The following is a 27,437-nucleotide window of genomic DNA, read 5'->3' on the forward strand; positions in this document are numbered from 1 at the left end:
GGGCGTTTCCTGCTGGTCCCAGAGTCAAGACTAAACACGGTGAGGCTGCATATCAGTTTTGCGCAGCTAAAATCTGGAACAGACTTCCAGAAGTTGTGAGACAGGCTTCCAGGCTGAAAGCAGTTCTGTGCATATGATAACTGAGTATTTTATCTGGACTCCTCACTTTTAATGTAATTCATGATGATATTGATGTCTTATGAATTGATTTTTATCTGCCTTCTTGTAATTTTATGTAACAGTGAAGCATTTAACTTTGTCAGCTTTTCAACATGCCGATATAGTGCACCTTAAACTGAACTAAAAGTGGATATACAGTCCATATTTGTAGATGTCTTTATTGTTAAACTAATATAGCCCTACAAAATGCTGATGCTCCGGCTGGTACCAATAAAGGGAATAGTAACATTCGTGAGAGCATTAGTTTAGAAGGTATTTTACTACACAGTACCATCAAATGTGGTCTGTGGTTTATTGTTTGTTTAAGGGTCTATTAACTGGACACATGTTTGAGATTTAGCCAAGATCAAAGCAGTCTGGATGCTCTAAGTACAGGCTGTATTAGGACTATGCACTGGACTCAAGAACATGCTTCTTTTTGTGGAGCTAGTGTGCCCTCTGCAAAGTCTTGTTCTTGGCAGCTTCTCCAAACACAAACCCATGCTTTTTGCTTGTGTTGCTTCATATACTGTTCAACCTTGGATGTATAAATAGTATCAGAAATAGCACAGGGTGAGAGGGCGCATTCGGTGTTATGATTGACAAGTAATCAGCTGATCTTTTTATTGACCCCTGGTGAGAAGAGTAATCATCTTAGTGGGAGGTGAGATTTACTAATTTCATGCCTAATCTTAGCATAACTAAGATGATCATGTTGCAATGCAGAAACATTTCTCTGTGGTTCGAGAGATTCACTCCAAAATAGAAGCTAGAGATGTTAGGTTATGTAAACGAATAAACATAGGTAGAGTGGTCAGTGGTCAGCAATGGTCAGCAATTCTCCTTGTGGGGCTTAGAAGTTGCGCTGGAGAGGAAATGGAGAAGCACAGGTGGCTAACAAGGAAGGAAAAAATAGAAGAAAAATCTGTCCGTGGCAATAAAGCACCTTAACCTTTGTATTATTCTTTGATTTGTGATACACTCTATTGGCTGTGCAGTTTTCCCATGTAAAATATGCAATATTTTGCTTCTGTATAGATTAAAAAATATATCTAATTTACTAATATTACTAAGCAACATTTTCTATGTTTGGACCACTGCAATTAGTTCAAGCGCCATTGTTGTTACAGCCTGCAGCAAAAATGTTTCCTTTCCTTGTCCAGGCTTGAATTGAGATTTCCATTAAGTGATTGGAGCGTCACAACCCAAAAAAACATGAACCAAATATATACGCTGTTTGGCTTTACAGAGCGATGGAAGCCACTCAGTGCGATTAAACATCAGCCGTGTTTGGTCTTACTCAACTCTGCCCTCCTTGTGCTTTTTGTATTAGATTTTCTTTGCATTATGGAAATGGATGCATATTTACAATAGCTTTGAGTAACTGAGCAATGTCACACATGACGTATTGGATGTTGTAGGGTTAGCAGCAGTTAAATATTTTGTTGGCAGTAGCAACCATTATGGTAACAAGATTACCATGTCAGGATGATGCACAACATGCACTCAGCACACAACTCTTATGTGGATATGGTTTTGAATACATTTCAGTACACAGTCTGCGGAAGAATAGTGATTTGTCCAATGCAACAGTAACAGAAAAACCAATGACACAATTGAGTTCATGTGCTTCTGAAAAAAAATGCATGATTCATTCAGCTCATGCTCATATTCATACAGAACAAGAACAGAACATTTCTTGAATCACAGTGTTAAGAACAGGCGTGAGGCTCAGTATTGTAAGTACATCTTTCGACTGAGAAAAAAAGGTAAGATAATGGTGTTTTTGGCTTTCAATCGTGTTGTTACCTTATCAAAAACATACTTACCTTGAGGTGTTTTCTTTCATTAACAAACAAACCCATCTATTTCTCAAGATCTCAAAACACTCATGGTTACAGAAATGTTACAGATCATGTCCCCCTTGCTTCAAAACATGTGCTAATAGGCTAAAGTGTTGGAAAGTATTTCACTTTTACCTTTTGCTTTGTTTTCCTTTAGAGCCGAGCCTAAGGTGAAAGTGTGACCTTTGCCAACAATTTAATTGCCTGATTCGTGCTGACAGTGGGAGCGGGTTAATATCCTCTTCTGCCTGCGCCTCACAAACAAAAAGACGCGTACATGGGCCTCTAAAGACTGTAACTCTGATGCATTACCGTGCGTGACGGCACAACAATTTGATCTGTCATTGTTCCTATAACGCTAGTTTGCAGAGTTTTAGTCAAGTCACCCTGAAGTCCTCAGTATTCGAATCTCAGTCCAAGTAAAACCAAGTCTATACATTTTGAGTCCAAATACAAGTCTAGGCCATTTAAAGGAACAGGCCATCGTTTTTTCATATCTCCCTGGAGTCATGTCACGTCCCAGCCTGCTTCAGAATATCCACCATCACCCCTGTTCCCAAAAAAACACGGATCACAAGACTTAATGACTACAGGCCAGTGGCACTGACGTCTGTGGACATGAAGTCTTTTGAGCGCTTGGTCCTGCCACACATCAAGGACATCGCCGCCCCTCCTGGACCCACTGCAGTTCGCCTACAGAGCCAATAGGTCTGACTCTCCAGGGTGAGAGTCAGACCTAGGGTCTCCAGATTCTCACCCTGGAGAATCTGGACTCCTCTGGAACCTACACCAGGATTCTGTTGGAGGACTTCAGCTCTGCCTTCAACACCACCCTCCCTGGACTGTTACAAGACAAGCTCTACCAGCCCAGCGTGCCCGACTCCCTCTGCAGGTGGATCACTGACTTCCTGACGGACTGGAGATAGCATGTGCGGCTGGGGAAGCTCGTCTTGGACACTCGGACTACAAACACCAGAACTCCTCAGGGCTGTGTACTTTCCCCCTCACCCAGGACCTCAAATGGGAGCCAACCATCAGCTCCCTCATCATAAAGGCCCAGCAGAAGATGTTCTCCCTGAGGCAGCTGAGGAAACTTAAAGGGGCTAAATGCAAGATGGCCATTTTATACTCACTACTGCCACCTTAGGTCATACATGTAACTGCACCTTCTATATTAAGTTCGTGCATGGCGGTAATTCTGACCCGAAGTAACAACTTTTTGAGTAACAGTGCAGGATTTTAGAGGCAGTTGTGGTGAAGAGGTCTGGGCTAATTCTACACCTTGGGACAGTGCTGGAACATGTAGGGGGAGGAAAATACATAATTTAAAGATGTTTAAACTCTGTATAGTCCCTTTAAGCTGCCGACAAAGATGCTGGTGCAGTTCTACATCCATCATCGAGTCCATCCTCTCCTCCTCCATCACCGTGTGGTACCCCGGTGCTACAGACCTGGACAAGCATCGACTGCAACGCATTGTGCGTGCTGCTGAGAGGGTAATTGGCTGTGAGCTCCCATCTCCCCAGGACCTGTTCACCTCCAGGACCCAGAGGCGCGTGGGTCGGATCACAGCTGACCCTTCTCACCCTGAACACGGACTATTCACCCTCTCCTACGGTCCATCCAGACCCATACCTCAGACCACTTGATCAGTTTTTTCCCTTCCTCCATCAGAGTCATGAACGATAACAAGATCCAATAACTCTATATCAGACTCATGAACATCTGCATGCACTATCTGCTATGTCCACACTTAGATCCATTGCACTTAATGCACCTGCACATCTGTGAATACAATACCGCTGTTGTTCTATGTCAAATTGTTGTTGTCCTATCATTTTTTTTTTTTTTTTTTTTTTTTTATTGTGATATTCTTTATGCATGCCCTTATAGTCTTAGTTTTAAAGTTTTCATAGCTTTTTTTTGTCTAAATTCTGTGTTATACAATTTTGATTCTGATTCTGATACTGAGATATGTTCTTACCTGAGCTTATACAATTTGTGTGTGCGCTCAGTCACGCAAAAAGACCAAAGATGTTGTTAGCATTTAGCCTCTCCTCCTCTCCTCTATGGAGGACGGGGGTGAAGTTACCAAGCTCTTCCACGTTTTCCCTATTTAAATACAGTTACAAGAGTAGTTACATGATCCAAGCACAGTTATTACGCCTTACAGCCCCTTTTTTTTCAAGCATATGTCGGAGGTCTGTGGTGCCAAGGATTTGAGTGCTAAATTAGTCAACCCCGAGTCCTGTAGAATGAACCTCATGTTGAGTCTTAGTCTGTATAGTGATCAGTTTTACCCCTTTTCATCAGTGAGACATGCAAAAAGGTGATAGTAGCGCTCATGAGATGGTCCCTCTACCGCTAGATGGCAGACACTGCTAAGACAGTGATTTTGTGACCTTTTTTGAAGACCTACAACTGTAACTTTTCAACTAAATAGCAGGCACACCGATAAATGGGTGAGTCAGGGTGTTAAAATCTTACATTCAAAGAGGTCAGGATGAGCAAGGAAGGTTAGGATAAATGGATTAAGATTATCAAATGTTTCTCATGCACTATGAAGAAAGCCCAGCTGAGACGGAAATGGATGCAGGTGATACAGTGTGAATCAGAGGAAAAAAACACTGTGCATACAAGTGTCTTTTTTTCCGAACAGGAGTAAACAAAACATTTCACATCTCTGTTTCTATATTGCCAAGAATAAAAATTACCATCCTCGTAATTAACAGCCTTAATACTGGTTTCTGTTTTGATAAATTAAATAAATATAAACTACTAAAGTAAAATGGCAGATGATGTGTGAATACCATGTGATTTCCGTGTTTACAATTTTGGTCTTACTGTATTGCCCCCCTGCTATTGCTGTCCTGTAAAGTAAAGGGCCTTTCTGCCAGATAAACGTGTTGACAGGCTACACAAATGAATACTTTTACTTCAGTATTTTCAGAATGCTTCCTTCACCTCTTATAAGCTGCAGGTATAGCGGCCTGCTGTGTTTGCATTTGTGAGTGGGTCGGCCGGTGGCAGATGGCATCAGGCACAGATGAAGCCAGGCGAGATTCAACTCCGCTCTGTCTAATCACTGCTGCGCGTCATGTGACCTGCCAACATGACTGCACTGTAGATATGCTTCATATGTCTTTCACGACACCTATGTCATGCACCACATGTCTACGGAAATTCAACATTTTTTTCAAAGGCATTTTATTAAAGTAGGAATCATTACGCACAATTCCTGCAAAAACAAACAAACAAAAAGAGCCAGATGTTTGTATTTACCCAACTTTTATTAAATCCCCGGCCCATTCCCATCTGCGTGCATGGCCTTTGACCTGCGCGCTGAAAACATCCTCTTGTCTTGTTGCCCCAGTTTGGCCCTAATCACACAATTAAATGTAGTGGCACTTGAAACACGTGGCTCACCAACCGCTGGTGAAATGATGCTGATGGAATGTGACTCAGTGGTGATGATATCCTTATCATCTCCGGAGGCACCCAGCGCAATACTAAGAGGCATCATGTTTGCAGAAATATCTAAATGGTAAGCTTTGTGCATGGATGAGTGATCAAATGTAGTGTCAAAAGATAAGAAACAGACTTAAAAGTGTTAGGTGTCTATCAAAGGAGACAGCTGCAGTGATACCATAGCAACAGTTTGAGATTTTTCTATTGGATGGTTAAAGGCAAAATGGCTATAGGTAAAATGAAACAGGCATACGGGAGGATTACACACCACTTCTCCTTTTTATCACTATGCTCCCAACTCCCCGTCAAAACAATCGCACAACACGGCTTGCACTTGGAGTAGGATCACTGCACCTCCTACTCAAAAGGAGCCAGCTGATGTGGCTCATGACATCTGTTCCCGGGCGCCTCCTGAACCCCTTCGTGCATGAGGATTCCCCTGGGAAGATCCAGGTCACCTTGGACAGTGAACATCTCTCATCCCGCCCGCAAATACTTCATGGTTTCTCTGGAGAGCCATGGAAGTGTGAGGGGAAACCCGGGCCCCAGAAAAAAAAAAGAAAAAACGAACATGGGTGGGTACAAGTTTGTTTTGTATATTTGAAACCACACTGTCATTGCTATTGTGACCACTTCTACTTTAGGCCACCTTCCATTCATTTGTTGTAATTTTTTTCGAGAGATTTCAAGTGAGACATCGGAGAGAAGCAGATGACAGTGAGAAAACAACATAGTCAACTCAATAGCTTTTTATTCAGGGGGTCTTAAGGTGCATCTTTAAGTATGACCGGCATCTAGAGTCGGAGCGGCTCTATGAAGCGCTGCCATGGCGACGAAGTGATGGCCAACACTCAGGTGAGGAATGTGCTACTGCGGAGAGTAATCACAGTGTAGCAAATCAGTGCACACTGCATCAGAAATGTAACAAATGTTGAGAAATAAATCATAGTCTGCATGTGCATAACTCAATGATGAGCCTCCATACCCAACATTATGTGTATTTTCCCAAAAATTTGAAGTAGCACCACAGAGGTAAACCAACAGCATGACATTGTTTGCACATCACCAGGAGATTGTGCTGTCTTTTGGTCAATGTTGATTACTTTGTCCCCGTAATCAGACGAACCGCAGGAAACACAGAGTGAGCGGCTGACACCATGTTGTGAGGGCTTCACTTGTATTGTCCCTGGTCCATTAGCCCCTCAAATTGGCCGTTCCAAAATGATATCCCCAATTACAGACGTCTTACGTATATTTAAGCGTCTCCTCCCATGGCAGAAGAATTGGCGGCTTTAAGCGGCTTTCGTTTGGAATCGCATTGTTAATGAAACACCCGAAATGTGAGATGTGGGATTTTTTACTGGGGTGTGAATTTGAAGCATGAAGGAAGAGTGTGAAGTCATATGAATCATAAGGAGTTTCACAAAAATAGGCAACTGTTTTGGAATTATTTCTTTATTCCTATCATGAATTTAGCTTCTTTCGTTTGTTTTTCTTTCATTAAAACAGAACCCTCTGAGAAAATAATCTTCTGAATGTCAAAACAAATAACTCAAAGTTGACGCTGATTTGGCCTCTTCTTCAACGCTGTTATATCTGGACTTTGTTAAAACCTCTTGGATGACTTTGTCCAGAGAGTTATGGCCTGTATCTCACAATATTGGTCATAGCTCTCAGTTATAAGCATCGGTTCTCCAGTTGTCATCTTTACGGGGTTGTTGTGTTGCGAACTATTTGAAAATGGTTCTCTCCAAACTATTTTTTGAGTATTGTTTGTTTCTAATCCTTTATACTGGTAGTTAGAAGCGCATAAAAAAAACACAATTAGAAAGTGATGAAAAAGCCAAAACAGAACCGTGAAAAAGCTACGAAAGAGCGTCAAAAAGCATGCCGGAAAGGAAACAATAACACAATAAAAAAAAGCAACAAAAACAAGACAAAAAAAGAGACAAACACATGCCAAAAATGTGGCGATAACTCAACAAATAAATCACGATCTGTTTTGTAGGGCTTAGCTTTCAAATGAGGCTTTATTCTGGCTCCAGTCTAGAGGCTTGCAGATTTAAGTACTGGAGAAAATGTGCTCAGTTCAGGCGGGGGGGTAAGAGGTTTTATCTCCCGTTAACTTCCCTTTATTGAAGACATTATGCTGTGAACCCATTAAAATGCAGTCTTGATGAGTGTGTGGTCTGAATGGCAGGTGGGGCACTGGAGCGCACTATTGGCAGGCTAGTTGAGGATTAGTCAACCGAGCACTTCATCCCTGCATCAAGCTGAAATAGAAAAAAAAGGGCTTTAATCCTGAGTTGGAGGGGCCAGTGGCAGCGCATTGTCTTGTCCTGAAATTCTGCTGCAGACTCAGGGGATATTGGTTTAGTATATAGCCTATAAAGCCTTATTGTAGCAACATGTGTGAGGGGAAGAAAAACAGCTGTAGTAGGTGCAATGAATCCATTTCACACATGAACTGAACTGGCACTGATGGGAGTTGCAGTCGATCGTCTTTATGCCACAATCTCATCAAAAAGGCTTTAAATACCAACTTGTGAATGTTGACCTAATAGGAAAAGGTCTCGGGCATCTATTTTAGAGGGGGAGACGTCCCCCCTTTAGCAAACACATCAGTGGCATGGCATTTTATTTTTGCTTAATCCTATTTAGTGCAGATATGGATTGTCATAAAGCTGGTGCAGAGATGACCACCCCGTCACCCCCGTGCTCATTCATGTTCTGGGCAAATGAGCTCAAAGCATTTTCTCTCTCTCTCTCTCTCCCTCTCTCTCTCTCTCTCTCTCTCTCTCTCTCTCTCTCTCTCTCTCTCTCTCTCTCTCTGTGAGTTATTTTTAGCCCCTGGTCGATACATTGCACAAGGCTGCCATCTTCTGGTGTAAAGTATAAACTGGCTAATTCACTACACAACATTTTGTTATTTTATTTCACATTTGGCCTAACTATTCATTCAAGAAACATAGTCAATGGCCTAAAGCTGGTTTGTTTAGCAACCTATGAAAAAAATAAAAAAAAATAAACTTACATTTAAGCTCTTAATGTAAGTTGAAGAGGTTGAATGTAACCTCTTAAATGTGCACATTTTCTCCAGTTCAGCATTACCCAGATCTAAATGCTTATTGACTGGAACCTACAGCCTCGTTTGAAAGCTAAGACCTAGAAAACTGATCTAAACGTTTTTGTTGCATTGTCGCCGCATTTAAGTCACATCTGTATCGTGTTTTTGTAGTTTTTTTTGCCATGTTTTTCATTGTCTTTTGTTGCCTTTTTGTTGTGTTTTTGTTGATTTTTCACTGCTTTTTTGTTGGGGTTTTTTCATGCTTTTGTTGCATTTTTGTCATGTTTTTGTAGGGGTTTTTTGCCTTGTTTTTGAAATTTTTTTTGCTTTTTCAATACATTTAAAAAAAAAATTGTCGTGTTTTTGTTGCTTGTTTGTCGTGTTTTTAACGGGGGGGGGGGGGGGGTTCAGTTTTTTCTTGCCTTTTCCATTGCTTTTCTGAAACTTTTTTGCCGTGTTTTTGACACTTTTTGTTACTTTTTTGTTGCTTTTTTTCTCTCGAGTTTTCGTTACTTTTTTGTCACATTTTAATGTATTATTGTTGCTTTTCCAGTGCGTTTTCATCTTTATTTTGATGCTTTTTTTTTTTTAAAGAAGATTTACTTTTGGGTAAAGCCAAACTGGAGAAAATGTTGCAGTTGCAGTTTCATTGAGAACAAGATAGATGGTCCTCCTGGTCAGGACGACTCCGTTGAAAAGGGGACCCTCAGAGTGACGATCCTTGTTCTATGAAGGACACATGAAAAATTTGGATAAAATATTACATACATTGAGGATTCAAAATGTGGTGTTTCACTGAGCTCATACTTTGTGCATGTGTTAGACGATGACACACACAAAAACCCACCAGTTTATATAGGTCTGTATTTATTTTCATCAGAACACAATTGTAATCATTGTAGCTGTAATCTTAAATACTCTTGAAAAGATCATGACTCGTGAGACTGTTTTATAAATCATTTCATCAAAGTCATTTGTAAAAAAATTAAAGAAGTTACTCGAACTAAAGCATCTATCATATTACAATATACTGGTTGTATAATAGTAATCATAATAATCTCAATGATACCTCTATATGCTTTAAACCTTTTTTTTCATTTAAATATCACATCTCTGTCTCTTTTATCACACGCACACACACACGCAGAGCCACAACCCTCCACAATAAGGCTGTGAATCTGAGTTTACAAGTCTATTGGTTAAAACCTCACCACATTCTCTTTTAACATTGAGGAAAAAATCCGGACGAAAAGGTCAAACGAAACAAAATAAGGGGATTGAGATTAGAAGAAGAGGGGAAAGAAAGTAACCTAAAAACACACTGAAAACCTGGGACGCAAAAAGACGGACATTGTTCAGCATACAAGGGAACATATTTACAACCAAAAAGAGGAACGGGCTTCTGCATAGATCCACAGGAGAGAACTGTGAGGTGGTGAGAAGGCTGAAGGGGGCGGGAGGTGGGGTGGGGTGGGGGGGGTCATCCACAAACATTTGGTGCTGGGGATCATAGCACAGAAGGGTCTAGGGTGCAGGGCAAATCATCAGTTTGTGTGACCTGTATGGAATGGCACTATACCAATGTCTTTCAGCAACCAGAATCGACGCTCGAACCTCGTTGTATATTTGGAGGGGGGGGGGAAAAAAAGATCTAAAAGAGCGGGAATTATGAATGATAAAAGAGCTGTGCTGAATATGCAGGATGTCATATGGCCAGCAGCTTTTGATGATGGCTCTGACGCGACGAGGATGGATACTACTAGCAAGGCGGGATGAGGGCACATGTCTGTTACCGGGGACAACCATCACATGTGTTTTTGAAGACGGGTTTGCGTGACATTCCTGGCATTGCGCTCTTCTCTTTTTGCTTTACTAACTGATCAAGATCTGTTGCTGAGTTGTCCAGCTTTGTTTTGAACTTTTAATTTGTAAATCCCAAAGACTGCCTTATTTGTTTGTTGTCTTGAAGCAGTACTAAATAACTTGTTTGCCTTAATAAATCGTTTTCGTAGTCCCTCTGGGGGTAATACAAGTGTTGATGGGATCCTGGTGTCTCTGGCCAGAAAACCACAATTGCAACTTTGGCTGCACCGGGTCGGAGCCACCAATGCACAATAATGGGATCACGAAGAGGAAGCTAACAGGCTAACGGGCAAAGCTAACTGCGGGCTAGCGCCACTTAAACAGTATTTACAGCAAATTTTGAGTGAAAAAAATGTATCTCCATTGTGTAATTGGATGTACAATATCCCTCTCTCCCTTTGTCTTTTCTGTCAGAGTAGTATTTACTCTCATGGACAATTAATAATAATAAATAAATGACACCTGCAGTGGCGCTTATGGCCTCTAGGGGCATGTGTTCCTTAGTACTGCTTTAAGTTTGGGAGCACAACCACAGCTTATATACTATTTGCCCTTTCCGGTCTCTACTCAATAAATACTTCCTACTCCCTCTCCACTGCGTACTTGCTTTCATGCCCCTCCCACTCACTCCTCTTTAAATTCTCATTCCTTCAGGCATGGGAGGGTGATAAGCCTGAGAGCTCATTGTTTCCTCTCAAGCCAGACAAAGGACAACATCTCATCACATTTGCCTACAATTGAACAATTATCGTTCATTTGTTTATTTGGTCGAGACAGAGCATGTGAATAAACACCCACGGGACTCGTGCATATAAACACACCTTGCCGGATTGTAGCTATGGGCTAATTTCCATCTGTCGTTGTCCCACAGTCTCACTCAGAAACACACTCTCATTCATGCTTTATGTGTTTTTAATGGTAGGGGAAACTGGACCACCACTCGGAAACCCAGAGGAAACCTAAGGGGAGATTATGCAAATGACTCCTGGCCTCTAATGGCAAGTGTTTTGAGTCTTTTAGCTCGACCACAATATAAATTTGAATATTTTGAGTGTTTCAGGGTTGAGAGGAGTAACACTGTTTGTCTCTGCAGGTCTGGTTACATATCATTGACACTCTTTCTGCACCCGTCCCAACAGGCTCTCCACAAAACAAAAGGCAGCAATGACAGACACAAAGATTTTCCCTCAGTCTATCTCTAAATCATTCCTCTCTAAATCCACTCACTGTCCTTTGCCGTAGCAGCAGTCGCCATACAAAAAAATAAAAAAAAACAGGTCCATCTTCTGGTTGCCAATAGCATAGCAGCGTTTGCCACTAAATGCGGTCCTTCATGATGGGCAATGGCTATGCTGAATGACAATGAGGAAAAAGGTACAATGTGCCATGCAAGCGAGGAGAGTGAAGTGAGCGGGGTCAGTCGTAGATAAAGCAGTTCCATTTTGTTTGCAATGACTAGGGAATCCTCATATCAGATGCAGGTAACATGTTGACATCAGGTTTTTTTTTTGTTTTTGTTTTTTCTTATAGATTGGACATCTCATTTCATTTCAGTCAAGAGTCATACTTTCTGTATGGGAAAACAAATCAAAACACAGCAGTGATATCTACCTGATCTTCCAGCCTTGTTCATCGAAGGAAAAAATAACTAAGAAGTCAGCCCTTAAAAGTCAAACCTATTCCTTTCTGTTCACAAGCTGGTCAACATTAAGAAAAAATATACCCAAAAATGACTGACAAGAGATTTTTCTGGTTATGCCGTAGTACATGTACACAATGACATGCTCGGCTCTGTGCTTGTTTCTGGAGGCTCCTCACATGGGGACACCTCTGGGCTGTGGGTGACTTGGTGGAAACACAAAATGAGAGATGTATAATAATAGACTGTATGTATGTGTTCAAAGTGTGGCGAGATGGCAATGGATTTACTGAATAAAGATCTTAATAAGCCCTTTACTTGATGAGTAGTACAGAACAATGGGCATGCTACTGGTTTGGCAGAATTTGCAAAGAAGATGCCGCAGCCCTCATGCTGAGTCAGTAAATGATTTAATACAATTATTTTTCTCCAAATTGGCTTTAATTATCGCTGATTGGTAATTAGTAGCATAATTGCACCCACCACTTGTGTGTCAAAGGTTTACAATAGACTCAGTAACTGCTACATTGATAAAGCCTAGAGAGACTAACAATATACTAGTACATTGTAGACTTGTGCGCTACATGCATGCTACAGGTTGTGCAGTTTCATGACCATTTCATTAATTACTTTATTTGGGTAATAGATATTGTAGGGGTGTGGTAGAGCACACACACACACCACAGACTGTTGGGGTAGTCTTTTTGGCAAAGGGACATGATACTCTCTCAAACCTGCACTTAATGTGTTTGAAATGATTTGTGCAGTGTTTAGTGATTGTGTGTCCTGTGTGACCCACTAGAAACAAGCACAAAGGGTGAGCATTAAAAAGAGAATATGATTGTGTTATTCCATAGTCAGCCAGTGCAACAGAAACTGATAATCGGAACACAGTGTAAAAAAGCGTAGTGAGAGAAATCCAGCCATGAGGAAGCCGACCTTCCCACTCCACAAAGGCTGAGGCGTTGTCCCTGTCTCCGTAGGGACTGTTCCCATCCCTCATCATGTCTGTTTGTTTACCTATTCCTTTTGATTGATTGATGTGTCTTTCGTCTCACTGCTTCCTGCATTTTCTTTGTCAGAAAATGTTGCAGAATGTTCATGGGAACACAGCACGAGCCACCCGCACAACCGTGGCTGTATTTTTCCACAGCGGTTGCCATGGTGAGGGAATCCCCCACCCGCCTCCTGGCGGCTCCATCACTCCTCATTGGCAGGGCTCTCCTCCAGAGGCGTGATGGTGGGGAGGCCCAGTCCTGTTGTATTGTGGGATGCGGTGAGGCTGGCAACAGTGTGTAGGAGGACGAGGACCAGCAGGCAGAGTTTGAGGCGGCTGTTACACAGTCTGCAGGCCGCCGCTGAGCTCAGCGAGGTTCTGTGCTGGCATGGCGGGTGAGTTCTTTTCAGGCTCCCTAAAGAGCGGTTGTCCACTTTCAAGTCCCACCGCACATCACAGCAGTAAGAGCGCAGGTCCACGCCTGACGGATAGTCCTCCAGCAGCCCTGGGGTGGAGTGTGGAGAAGGGAGGGGCACACAAATGGCACTGTCAGAATTACATCATTAAAAGATGTGTTTTAATAATGCATTGGTTTTTATATAGCGCTTTTCCGGACACTCAAATAAGTGACACAAAATTACTATAGATTAAAAGGAAATATTAGGAAAATCATTTTTATTTTTTATTTTACAGAAGCAATGAGTCTTTACTTCTTTTTTTCTCCTCAATATTATGCTCACACGTAATCTCAGGCTTATGTCATTTAGTTACACATTCACTAACATATGGATTTGTGTCACTGTGTTAATCAGTTATAGGAATGACTGCACTTCTGAGACGTCCACTGGAACAGACTGATGGAAATGTCATAGATTAAATGTTAGAACAATAAATACGTCATTACATTTTTGTTTAAAGTAACATGTGGAATCTGTTGTTGATCAGTTTGTTGCAGTAGTTGAGTAGTCTTTACTGTGGTAAACTGGAAACCATTGACTATTGTTGCTTAGGAATAATAGTTTTAAATAAAACCTTATAAAATGACCAGATCAGTACTCACTGTGTCCACCAGAGAGCAGCCTTCTCTTACAATGAAACATCAAACTCTTGTACTACCCATTCAGTGTCTGACTACTCACTCACCAAGGATAATATTTTATGTAATCTGCACTCTATTTACTTATACATTCCTTTTACATATCCATTTCTCTGCCATATGTCCTGTGGAGATCTAAGTCAAGCTAACAGTGAGATAAATGATAAAATGTTGTGTTTCTCTGTGTTTCCTGCTGAGACAGAACATCTTGTAGCTGTTAAAGTCACATGTGTCCACTGTGTTGGCGACTGCCGGCCCACTGGGGCAGGTTGACTTTGGAGGCCGGAGCAGGGTGATTTCTCTGCATTACCTGTGCATACAAAACTGGGACTGCCTCCGTGGATGAGATCGTCATTGTCAGGCAGGATGAAGGGGCACCGCTGCTGCACCTCAAAGCAGTAATGATTGCAGGGGATCCGATTGGCGCAGTGGTACTGGTTGATCTGGAAGTACTGAGAGCACAGCCACGGCTTGTACACCATCTACAGGAGGAGAAGGGAGGGAGGGAGGGAGGGAGAAGATATCGATGAGCTACAAACGGTCACACTGCCCCACGCACACACATACACACGCGTGTAACATTTATGACCTCTAAAGATATTGACCAACAGTGCAGTGACTCTCATTTGCAATTCATAATTAATGCATTCAATTGACATCAATGAATACATTCTTAGATTGGATATAAGAGCAATAATTCATGTAAATTGTTGCTGCTACTATTATACTTGAAGTCCCTAAAGTAATCTACAACAATGCCAAACGTGACCAGTTAGACAAATACATGGCTACAGTTACATAAATTAACACAAGGGCCACGAAGAAATGACATTCATCAGTTATTACGACAACTCTCCCAGTGAAGTACAATTCTTAATTTTGCATAAAAAACATATACAGAACATACATGTGCTGTGTCGACATACACAGATTAAAAGGATGTATCAGGATATAGGGCCTCATTTACTAATTATCCAGAGTGTTGTTGATTTCTGGAGATATATATTGTTTTAATTCATGCAGTCCTTATATTGGAAGAGTTTAGTGGTGCTAGGCTATTGCTAAGCTAGTGCATGTCTATGGTAACTAGCCTGCATTAAAAACCTCTTCAAAATCATCGGGTAGTCCTCCAAATGTTGCCATATCTGATTTGTAGAAAGCTCCTTTGTGAATTCCGTGTGTAGTAAAGCCGGCCGCAGGTAAACAAACTACTATAGATCCGGTAACCGAGCAGATCGCTCCGCCGCTGCATAGCTTACAACCAGGAAGCTGATGCTGCTCAAATATAAGTTATTTTCAATGCAAAATGGATATTTTCCAAAAAAATTCAGTCAACACAGACATTTATATTGGTTGTCTGGAGTGATCTGCCTCAGGTGCACTGTGCTTAGGTCAGACTGTTTTTAGTGCAGGCTACTAGTTACCATAGACATGTGCTAGCCTAGCACTAGCCTAGCACCACGAAACTCTCCAAATATAAAGACAGCATGTATTAAAAAATATATATCTCCAGAACTCAACAACACTCTGGATAACTAGGAAATAAGGCCCTATGTCAAAAATCCTGACATATCCCTTTAAGCAAATGAAATATTTATAATGTTAGCACATATGGGACGTAGGCCTATAGGATGCAACCCAGACGTAACCACGACACGCTGTATCAATCGTGTGTCGATGACCTAAGACCGGCGTCATATGACTTGCATTCAGTATAGATCCTTCAATAATCACATGTCTGTATATGACCGTTTAGTGTAGCAGCATGGCAGAATATCCCCTACATCTACATAATTAGAAGTTGTTTGGGATATAATAGGAAGCTATAAAACCAAATCTGTGAAAATATTATGAAAAGGTTAAAATAGGTTGAATAAACACTGATCTATAGCCTATGTAATTTGTCGTGTTGCAAAACTAATTTGACAATTACCTCACACCCATTTTCTCAACTTTCCAAGTGCACAAGTGTAGACATATGACTACTTAGCACCTTATTATTTTCTCCTCTTATTCGTTATGCTGCTGGTCGCTGTTGTGTGGCATTAGCACCTGCAGCAATTAGCTTCTACTTCCTGTGAGTCACTCCAGGGACCGTGAGCAAGCTAGCACCTGCTGCGAGCTAATCATCACGCCCTAAACACGGCACCCAAACGACAGATAACATCGCATGTGTGTATAAATGTATGGTGGCTGCCAAGATATAGAGGAAGTGCACTGTGCATAATATACTCTAATTCAGAAGTAACCTTTAGCAGTAGATAGGCCTATAAATGCCATATCCTCAAATAAAAACATTATTTCCCCAGTCAGAAGCTCCACACACAATGATTTTAACTATTTAGATATTTGTTGCTATGCTGCATGATACTCTATGAGACAAAATAGCGATATATGATCTTGAGTATTGTGATATTATAGCAATATTGTAAATTTCAACACAGCATGTTCTAACAAATTGTGTCAAAACAAGAAAATCAGGACATAAACAAGAATAAAATGGAAGAATATTATGGAAATTATTATCTTACCATGTGTTTTTGTTTTAGGCTGGCTTAACAAAAAATGTGCAAATCTGGGTCCAATGGAAGATCTAAATGATTATGCTAAATAATTTAGCTTCTTGCAATGTACTGAGTCACCTAATATGGCAATAACAATAATTTGGCAATGTATATTGGGGGAATGCGTTCCCCCAAACGGGGGATCAAATTAAGCACTGGGTGGACATAGTTATTTTTGTAATATTAAATGTATATAAGCAAACTTATATACATTTGCTCATGTACATTATGTATATAATTTATATAAGACAGTGGTGGGAAACATCCAACTGACCCAAAATGTTAGTGTAGAGCTCAGGGCTGAATATAGTTTAATGACGATTCAGTTAAAATATGGTTCATAAAATTCCTTCATTCACAATTGACAAAAGTGACACTGTGGGTCAGAAAACCCTTTCATAAAGAAAAAAAAAAAATAACACCAAATGATGCCTTCATAATAAATCATAATGAAGTGAGCTGCATTACCGGCGTTGACTTTCATAATGCACTCAGTAAATATTGCTGTAGGATGAAATGAACTGACAGCAGCATCATGTCAAACCCTCCCATGCCGCGTTTACACAGCCCACTGCACATGCACCAGCACCGCGAGTACACCCCCCGCCCCCTTATGTGCACTGTAAATGACTGTGTGCTAATAATCTGATTTCTCATGCCAGATATGGTCGCTTCCTGAGGACAGAGCACACACAATGACCTTCTGTCTAATCTCCCATCGCAGAGTGAATGTCAGCGTTACAAATCTGGTCACGTGATCTGGTCACATGATCTTACTGTAGTTTACCCACACACACTACAGATATAATAGTCGTTTTTTTGGTGATGGCTAGCATTTTGTGACACATTGTTCTTGTAAGGCACAGGTACAGGCACAGGTGTACAACACTGAATATCCTGTAGATAAGCAACGGATTGCATTTACATGATATCGACTGTGTCAGCACCAACAGGTAAGACAAAGTCCTGTGGATGTGTATGTGTATCTATTAGCCTTTTGATTCATTCATCACAACCGTAGGTAACAATCAGGAAGTCAAGGTCATTCAAGATTAAATGTGGGGGAAAAACTGCAATAATGAAGTTCGCACTCGTACATTTGCTGTACAAAATGCTTTGGAAAGGTATTCTCAACAGGGTCAACCTGCAATGATACAGTGCATCCGGAAAATATTCAACTCCCACCACTTTTTCCACATTTTATTATGTTACAGCCTTATTACAAAACATACAATAAACCCATTATGTCAAAAAATATATGTTTTTTCACTTTGTCATAATGGGGTATCGTTGTTGAGATGTTTCTACATCTTGCCTGGAGTCCACCTGTGGTAAATTCAAGTGATTTGACTTGATTTGGAAAGGCACTGTCTATATAAGGTCTCACAGCTGACAGTGCACGTCAGAGCAGAAACCAAGCCATGAAGTCAAAGGAATTGTCTTTGGACCTCCGAGACAGGTTTGTATCGAGGCACAGGTCTGGGGAAGGGCACAGGAAAATGCTGGCTGTCCAAACGGAGCAGCCTTGATCAGGGAGGTGACCAAGAACCTGATCAAGAACCAGTCTGACAGAGCGCCAGCGTTATTCAGAAGAAACGGGAGAAACTTCCAGAAGGTCAACCACCAATCAGGCCTTTATGGTCAAGTGGCCAGACGGAAAGCTCTCCTCAGTAGAGGGCACATGACAGCCCGCTTGGAGTTTGCCAAAAGAGTCTCTTGTATGATGAAACCGAGATAGAACTATTTGGCCTGAATGTCAAGGATCACGAGGAAACCAAGCACCTGGCTAATACCATCCCTACGGTGAAGCATCATCATACTGTCATGGGGATGTTATTAAAAGACAGAAACTGGGAAACTTGTCTAGAAATACAGATGAATGCAGCAATCCTTGATGAAAACCTGCTCCAGAGCGCTCAGGACCTCAGACTGGAGTGACAGTTCACCTTCCAACATGTAAGCTGTGCTAAGACACTCCTTCGTTGTCTAAGCACAGCCAAGACAACGAAGGAGTGGCAGGACAAGTCTGTGAATGTCCTTGAGTGGCCCAGCCAGAGCCCACACTTGAACCCGATTGATCATCGAAAGACATGAAAATAGCTGCTCTCCATCTAACCTGACAGAGCTGGAGAGGATCTGCAGAGAAGAATGTGAAAAACACCCCAAATGCAGGTGTGCCAAGCTTGTAGCATCATACCAAAGAAGACTCTGTAATCACGGCCAAAGGTGCTTCACCAATGTACTGAATAAATAATAAATAACAATTATTGGGAATTGTGTGTAGATTGATGAGAAAGGATCGTAATTTTGTGTGTAATTTGTACTTAATTTGAAACCGCACGTAGCAAAATCAATGGTTAAGACTTCTTGAAGGCACAACTATTGTAAAGGAAGGACACAAAATATATTCCTCTTACACCTTTTTCATTTGACACGGACAATGCACAATATCATGTCTGCATTAAAAGAGACAAAATAACAACAGCAAAACACCAGCAGAAGGATCCACTCAACGACAATTATCCAAGCAACAGCAACACACAGCAAATATAATATTCTTAGTAGTTTAGTATAGATCACTTGCGGATTATTCTTTATTCACAATTAAGTATCTTCTTTCAATTCTTTGTCCGTGCTCGGCTAGATCCTGGCTCGCACATGCCTCTTGCACTCCCCCCATAGCTACGTGCACCCAATGGGATTTCTGCTCTTTCAATTCCTCCGTCCACCCAACACCGGCCATTCATCATCTTTCTGTCCGACCAGGGACCTTCACAATATTCTTTTACAACTTCTGCTTTTCTCGAGTAAAAAATTACCCCTGGCTCGACTGTCTCTCTGGAGGTCAGACATTTCTCTCCTTGCCCTTGTCTTAGCCTGAGTCGATGCCTTATCTCCTTTACAAATTGTTTTTGCATTGACTCAGCAGACATTTGGCCCTTCCCCACTTTTACCCATGAGTTTGTTGGTTTTTTCAGTTGAGCCTCAGCTGTCCTCCTGAATTAGATTATCTCATTACGATTAGTCCGGTGGAGGTTTAATTGACAGACGGCCAGGCCCTGCCCTGTAGCGTATACGGTTCAAAGTGGCCCCATGGCCCCTGCATTGTCATTTCCTTGTCTTTAATGTTTTATCTCGACTTGTGTTCGCAGGGTAAGAAAGCGGCGACAGAGACGGAGCGAGGCGGCGTCGGGGCACTCTACTCATTTGTCACAGGCACGCTCCAGAGTACAGCAAATGGACACGTAAATGCATGCGCAGGCTCATGAATGATCTCGTCAAGAGCAATCCGCTTCCTCTCCAAGCGCCTTTCTGCTGTTTGTTGCGGCGACGTGGGAGCTAAACAGGGGGATTGATATGGGTTTGAATCTCCGAAATGCGAGTCAAACAAAGCAAGAGAAAAAAGGTAGAGAAAAGCAGGAAAACACTTGAGGAAATTGCTGACGTTGTGTTACATGCATTGGGTAAATGCTCTCTCATTGTGCAATAATATGTCCTGATTTCCCTACTGACTGTAATCCAAATGAGTTGCTTTAATGCTGTGGAAGAATAAAACGGCCATACCACCTAGCAATAAGTAACAAGTGGCTTTCCGTGCCCCACAGCATGGATTCATGATTTGTTTAGTGTATTTTCTCTCTCATTCGCCAGCAGATTTAAAATAGGAACAATGTTTTATTTATGGTTCCCATTCTTTTCTGCCTTTTTGCAATCCCCAGGCTTTCTCTTTAACAGACTGCCTTAACCTTTCGATACCAGCAGGAGAAGTCGTTGCTCGTAGTGACACTGACTCACACAAATGAATAAATCAGATGCTACATGAAGAAATTAGTGAGTATTTCACGCATCAAAATCATTACGTAAGAGGCAGGATCTTTCTACCTCTCCTGAATGAGGTGAGCAGCCAGTGACGCAATATCCAGGTGGAGGTCAAATATAGAGACTGTTCACCCAAACCCTAATATGAGCAGTAGCAGGAAGGGGCAGAGGCGGTGGAAGGAAGCAGCGAGAGCCCCATTGGGAGTTCAACTACAGGATGCAGTTGGAAGGTCAAAAAGCAGAGGTCACTACGAATATAACCTAGTGGGGAGAAGAAAAAAAAACCAGTATTGCTATAACCACGTGAAAAAACAAACTGCATGCATGGCTTAGCACAGCCCTGAGTCGATGCGCTTAATCAGGCATGAAGGGAAACAAACCGGAGTTAAACACAAATAAACAATCTATGCCAACATGTAGGTTATTGTTAAAGGGATATTTCAGGATTTTTGACATAGGGCCTCATTTCCTAGTTGTCCAGAGTGTTGATTTCTGGAGATATACTTTTTACTTCATGCAGTCCTTATATTTGAAGAGTTTAGTGGTGCTAGGCTAGTGCTAGGCTAGCGCATGTCTATGGTAACTAGTTTCCTGCATTAGAAACCTCTTCAAAATCATCGATTAGTCCTCCAAACGTTGCCATATCTCATTTGTAGAAAGCTCCTTTGTGAATTTCACATGAAGTAAAGCCAGCTGCAGGTAAACAAACTACTGTAGATCCGGTAACCTAGCAGATCACTCCGCCGCTGCGTAGCTTACATCCAGGAAGCTTACGCTGCTCAAATATACGTTTTTATTTTTTTTAATGCAGGCTACTAGTTATCATAGACATGCGCTAGCCTAGCACTAGCCTATATATATATATATATATATATATATATATATATATATATATATATATATATATATATATATATATATACACACACACAGAAATCAACACTCTAGATAACTAGGAAATTAGGCCATATGTCAAAAATCCTGAAATATCCCCTTAAGGCATAATCCGATAGTTGATCATGGCACACACACATAAAAACAAAAATCTAGCCAAGTTTGATTTTTATCAAAGCTCTTGTTCACTTTGTAGTTTCATAATGCCCTTATCAGGTAACTAATCTGCCTATCTGCTTCAGTCAGTCAGTTCATTCACTGTGATGAATTTGCTTGTCACTCACTTGCTGCAGGAGAAGAAGGTAAAAGTAAAAAGCCTGTGTCTGTGTTTGAAAACCGCATCAGCATCGAGTCATGACGTGACGATAACTCGTGTCCAATAAAGGAAGTTATCGCCGCATAGGCAGCATTTATTGACAATGACATTTTAGGACAAAGAAGATTCCAATTTCAACTCTAACCTTCATGAGTTTAATCAACAATGACTTTACAGGATCTTGTCCACCTTTCTTTGAATCGACATGGAACAACTACAGGTGAAGAAACATGGCATTGCTAATAAATGCAGAAACACAGACGTGACCTCCCAGAAGCCTCTCTGACAGGCAAGTCTTGTGTGTGATGTGTGTGCGCAGAAAAGTACAAGGGCTACGATGATCTGAATGACAAAAAGGCGCCGCTACAGGGAGATGTGAAAAATGAATGAACCAAAGATACGGTCATGACAGGAGGTAAATTATTAATAGGAGAATACTTTGGCCTGATACAGAGTGAGAGAGTGTGTGTGTGTGTGCGGGCTCCCGGGATATGAGAGGCGCTGCGGTGCTGAGGCCTGGACTGTAAAAGTGCAACATCAGCACAAAAACAAAAGTAACATTGCACATATTTTCGAGAAGTTATCTATAAGTAAATCATGGAAAATGCAACGTGAAGTACAATGTTTACAATCATCAGAATGCTTTTTTAAATAGAGTGGTTCCATTTCCCTGTAGTTTAGACTTCTACACAGACATGTCCTGTGTGGTCTTTGGATTAGTTTAACAATTCCTACTTCAGTCTTCCCTGAAATGTTTACTCGGTCCACTGTGAGCTACATAGAAATCATTGCAAATTGCACTATAGAGAAATACATTTCATAGTTTTTACCTAAAATAAGTATGAAGTAAATAATGCAAAGTAAAGCGTACATTTAAGCTACTCACCTGAAAAATGATAATACTTGGCAGATTTAGAACATATGCATTTGATATGCACATATACTTGCTTACTATAATTGCAAAACAATCACTTTCCGTGAATCGGAGAGCTTTGATGCTAAAGATGGATTTGCGCTTCTCTCCCTGGGCAGTGCTCAAACTATTAATAGTAACAGCGCTCCTGATCAGTTTACATGGAGCCCAGCTGTAGCAGATGATGTTTCCAGGCAGACGGCTTTGTTTTTATTCTAGAGGAGACTGCAGAAGGACAAAAAGACCTCTGAACGGCAACAAAAAAAAAGGAGACTGTAGATAAGAAATGAACACAGACCCAAAAGCAAAGGCGGACATTTTTGGAGACGGCTCATCCATGCAGTTTGCACCAAACATTTGCCCCCCCCCCCCCCCCATACAAAAAAGCCTTGTGTTGATTAATCAAGGTTATGTGGATGCAATTCATGTGCTCTGTCACGCTGACACTTACACTGATAATTAATTTGACAAAGATAATTATCGGCAAGCTGGGCCTTCTGCGAGTGAGAGTGATGAATCAACACCCAGTGCAGTCAGTGGGCCTGCTGTTAGATGTGGCAGGACATGTTCCCTGCACAAGCATGGACCAACAGCTAATATATTCCACTGCTGTGTCTTCACTCTTCAAAAATATCCCAAACTTTTATTATTTTGTGCTTTGAAAACACATCCACAGCCTGTATGCATCCTGAAGCCTATGTCAATAACATACTGTAGGTAAGGAAGGCCATCTCATTTATAGTTTATTTCATGTGAATATATGTACATGGTATTTAGGCCGGCACACATAAATTGCAATTATTTAGGTAATATAAAATGCTCTGAAGACAACAATCTCATTGTTGCATTTGATAAGCAGTTCATATCTCTCAAAGTGCATCAACATCGTAATTGCCATGCTTATAACAGAACCGCAATAAGGCATTTATTCCCATGCAGCTCTCATAGTACTAGACACTAACAGACATTTCTTAATAATAAGAGTCAAATAGTAATACTGAGTATGGTTATGGTATGGCTGATTCAGTCCCGAGCCATCCTCAGTAACAGCAGTTTATTTTTTTGTACAAATGCATATAAAAAGGCACCAGAAGTGCAGACTAAATGATTTCCAAATATGCCTCTTGAGTCTCTTGAGTTCAAAGTGTCAATGTAATTAGAATCAGCACTATACAAGTCTCACCTCTCTCTGATTGAATGCTGTGTTAATCATGTCTGTTTGTGCACGCATATGATTGGCAGGAACAAAACTTCAGCAGAGCAAACTCACACAGCAAACCAGGGCATATCCAGAGAGATAAAGAAGTTAGTACATGCAACTGTGTCATTGTGGACATTAATTATATATAACACAGGTTGAGAAAAGGGGGGTTGTTTTCTGCAATTCGACTGTTTGGAACTAGATGTAATGTTCCACCTTACAAAAAAAAAACATATCTGGAGCTGTGTTTCATTTCACTTATGCAAGTTCCTGTACTTCTGATTTTTGGAAGTTGTTTAATTGCATGTTATCTCAGAAATGCATCGATTAAGGCCGAAATATCAGCTCATGAAAGCGCACTGTGCCATTCGTCTTGTGTGTGTCTTTCAGTTTCAAGTTTTCAATCACCCCATTAGCAACGGTGATTATGCCTGATTACAATACACCGCCCATTAACACTGCTGCATGGCTTTTAAAACTTTTAACAAGAACTACAGCAGATTCACAACATGCATAAGCCTTTGCTGTCATTGACATATTTCAACATTTGTATTTCTATGTTTTCATACAACAGGCGACAAAATACACAGGTTAAACTTGACAGCCTTTTACAAACATGTCAAACACCAGGTGGCTCAAGGGCACACCGATGTGCTCGTCGTGTGTTTAAATGCAAAATACTGATATACCACAAACAGGAGACACAGCCGTCGACAGCACCCAGAGCCACGTGCGCCGTCTGTAAAGGGCTTAACAGACAGGATGAACACTTGGCCAAATATCCCCCAATTACTCTTTGCTCTAAAATCATCCCGGGCCTATTACAAACACCATAACAGTTTAGAGTGTCATGGCCAAATCCTTCTCTGTGTCATCTCCCATTGCTCTCCTTGACACTGCCCCTCTGCAGCGCTCATGCAGGGGGATGAAAAATAGCCTAGAAGCAGACTTTGGTGCAAGGTTGCCGGCAGAGACATCACAGATATATAGACTATAACCTTCACACACACATACACACACTTTGCTCGCTTCTTGCCTCACCGGGCTATTGCTCTAACCTGCTCTCCTTCTGTCTCGTGTGCTCCCAAACACACAGATGCTGCATGTGTAAAAAGCACATTGGTGTTGGAGTGTACCTACCCGCCATGTCAGCAGATCTTTGGAGCATTAATAGCTTGTTGCCACTGGCCTGTTATCACCGCGTCCCCATAGGTGCACCAGGCAAACTCAGGGCTGCCTTTTTGCAAGAGGTCACTGCACTGGGGAATGAGTTCTGTGGTTCTGGGATGGTATGTTTACAGCTATGCAAGTCCTGAAATTCAGACCCAAGTCTAACTTTGAGTCGGATTTAATAATCGTAAAACAGGACAATTTTGTTAAAAGTTGGACTGATGTTGTACATATGGCTTATTGAAAGTCTAAATGTTGTTGAGCAGCACTCAAGAAAGCAGGAAAAGTGATTTGTTTAGATTTAGTTTCTTGCATTGTGTTGAAGGGACAGACTGGTAAACACAATTAAAGACAGATGCAAAATGCACAGCTGGCAATCCAACTTTCCCTTCCTAAATGACAAACTTGTTTTTAAGAAACAATAGCCTCATGTATTTAAAACATTTGGGGGAAAAAAGTAAAACTACTTTTGCTCATGGGAAATGTCTGCTGCAGTTTACACTGTTGATTTTAAGGCAGTTTTTTGTTTTGTTTTGTTAACAGCCCAGTTATTTCCGATCGCTATTTTAAGGGTTTCACCACAAATAAGAATAATCTTGCTACATACAGTACCGGCAGCAAAGCAAGAGCCATATCGATATTACAGAGCAAATACAATGGCACAGAATCCATGTATCATTCGTTCTGATTTTGAAATTGAAAACAAAGACGAATTACCTAGAAAGTTCTGCTATGAGATGTTTAAATAGAAATACAAAATTTGAAAGCACACACTGTGGTATAGTTCTATTATATAGAAAAAAACAGTGTTCACGGACATGGCATTGCTTCCTTGCGCTGTAACAGATCAGTAATTTTATAAAACAGCGTTAGATAGTTCAGCTGTTGCCTATACCATTCACCAAAACACCCGGCAAAAATCATGGCTGCGATCGCTCGTATACAGGAAGATAATGTATATGTTTTCCTTTGGAGTCCAATGGCCAGTGCTGCTCAAAACCACACTTTCTGGAAACACTTTTGGAGTTCTCAGGAAAAGCCATAGCGAGTGTGGCACCAGCTCTGCCTCAGGTCATGACCGAGCCTGATCCAGACACGCTGAGGAGCTGGGACGTCAAGGCTTACCGAGGGAAAACCATGAACAGCCTGTGTAACATCACCAAAATGTTGGCTTGCGATGGAATATCAACACGTTAAACGGGCATTCGAGCATCTTCCAGAGAAAACAGAGTACATACATAAAAGTTTACAATAAACATCATAATCAGTAGGACAGAAACACTCACTGAATGACATGTTGGATTTGCAGCAACAGCAGAAAGTGGCGTTTATGAAAAAACTGAAGAAACAAAAAAACATTACAGGGAAAAAGGCTAAAGAGCTTAAAACTAGAAAAAAGCAAAAATAGAAACTCTGAGTGAGTCTGCATCCTGGAAAAACTTAGAATCGTCCCATGGATTCTACCCCTAGATTAGAATCTAATGACACTAACTCAAGAGACTGCAAAAATCACCCAATTCTCCATCAGTGTCCCTCAGTTCACTAGTTAAAGCATGACATGACTTTTTATACTATTCCAAACATATCATGACATTATTCATGTTACAGATTACAATATGTTTATTCATTGCTCCAGGTTTGCTGCAGTTGAGCTTAGCTTTCCCAACCATATTTAGTCAAAAACAATGCTGATATATGATGACATCACAATCTGGACACATGTCGGGACACGTCTAACAAAAGTTACCATGCCCTGAGCTGATGACCTTCGACACACATTCCTCCTTGGTTCGTCGCTCTGGATTTACGCGATATAGTGCAGATTCTCAACAACAGTTTTCCTATAAACTCTTCAAAATAGTGGCCTTTGGCTTTGTTGGAAAGACAAAAAGTATATATAGTCACCAGAAATGGTTTTGACTTCACAGAATGTTGTAAACCATTTCAGGGATGACCTTCTGGAGCTCATTGAGAAAATTCCAAGAAGGGTGGCAATTTTGAAGAATTATAAAATCTAAAACATATGTTGAGTTATTTCACCCACATGTTCATTCATAGTTTAGTGTCTTCAATGAGAATCACACAACGTAAACAGTGTTAAAAATGAAGTAAAGCTGATACATAAGAGGTTATAACCGTTACTGCACATTCAGAGGTAGATGTTCCATCTCCATCACCAGCATTCATTGGGCAGGCTCTTTTATTAGTGAAACAGAAATGGTCAATACAGTTAAATAAGCTGATTTCAGAAGACATTGAGCAGCTTATCGCCTCACGGTTGCCTGGCCTGCCAGACACTCCTCCTTTCTGTTCAAAAGAAGAACCGTCTGGACAGCTCCTCGCAGCCTATCATTTCGGGACTTCATTCCAAGACGCGGAAGCCGTCACCACATTCTACCAAAACAATAGAGATGGCGTGCGCGGCGA

At 41.2% G+C, this 27,437-nt stretch overlaps 1 protein-coding gene across 2 annotated transcripts in view; it reads right to left on the reverse strand.

Moving 5' to 3' along the window:
- The window catches only part of nalf1b (NALCN channel auxiliary factor 1b), a 102,165-nt gene that overhangs the window by 15,924 nt on the left and 58,804 nt on the right, over positions 1-27,437 (reverse strand). The window contains exons 2-3 of one of the 2 annotated variants that reach the window (XR_013793228.1): positions 14,444-14,615; positions 10,864-13,542 (exon numbers count right to left, since the gene is read on the reverse strand). Coding sequence is in view for 1 of the 2 variants with exons in the window: in XM_079563236.1 (XP_079419362.1) it covers positions 13,241-13,542; positions 14,444-14,615 (474 nt within the window). In the remaining variant the exon portion in view is untranslated. Of the gene's footprint in view, positions 1-10,846; positions 13,543-14,443; positions 14,616-27,437 lie in introns of those variants that run through there. The other variant, XM_079563236.1, reaches the window with a different exon arrangement.

The sequence above is a fragment of the Gobius niger genome (genome assembly GCF_951799975.1).
Source record: "Gobius niger genome assembly, chromosome: 9".
Taxonomy (NCBI): domain Eukaryota; kingdom Metazoa; phylum Chordata; class Actinopteri; order Gobiiformes; family Gobiidae; genus Gobius; species Gobius niger.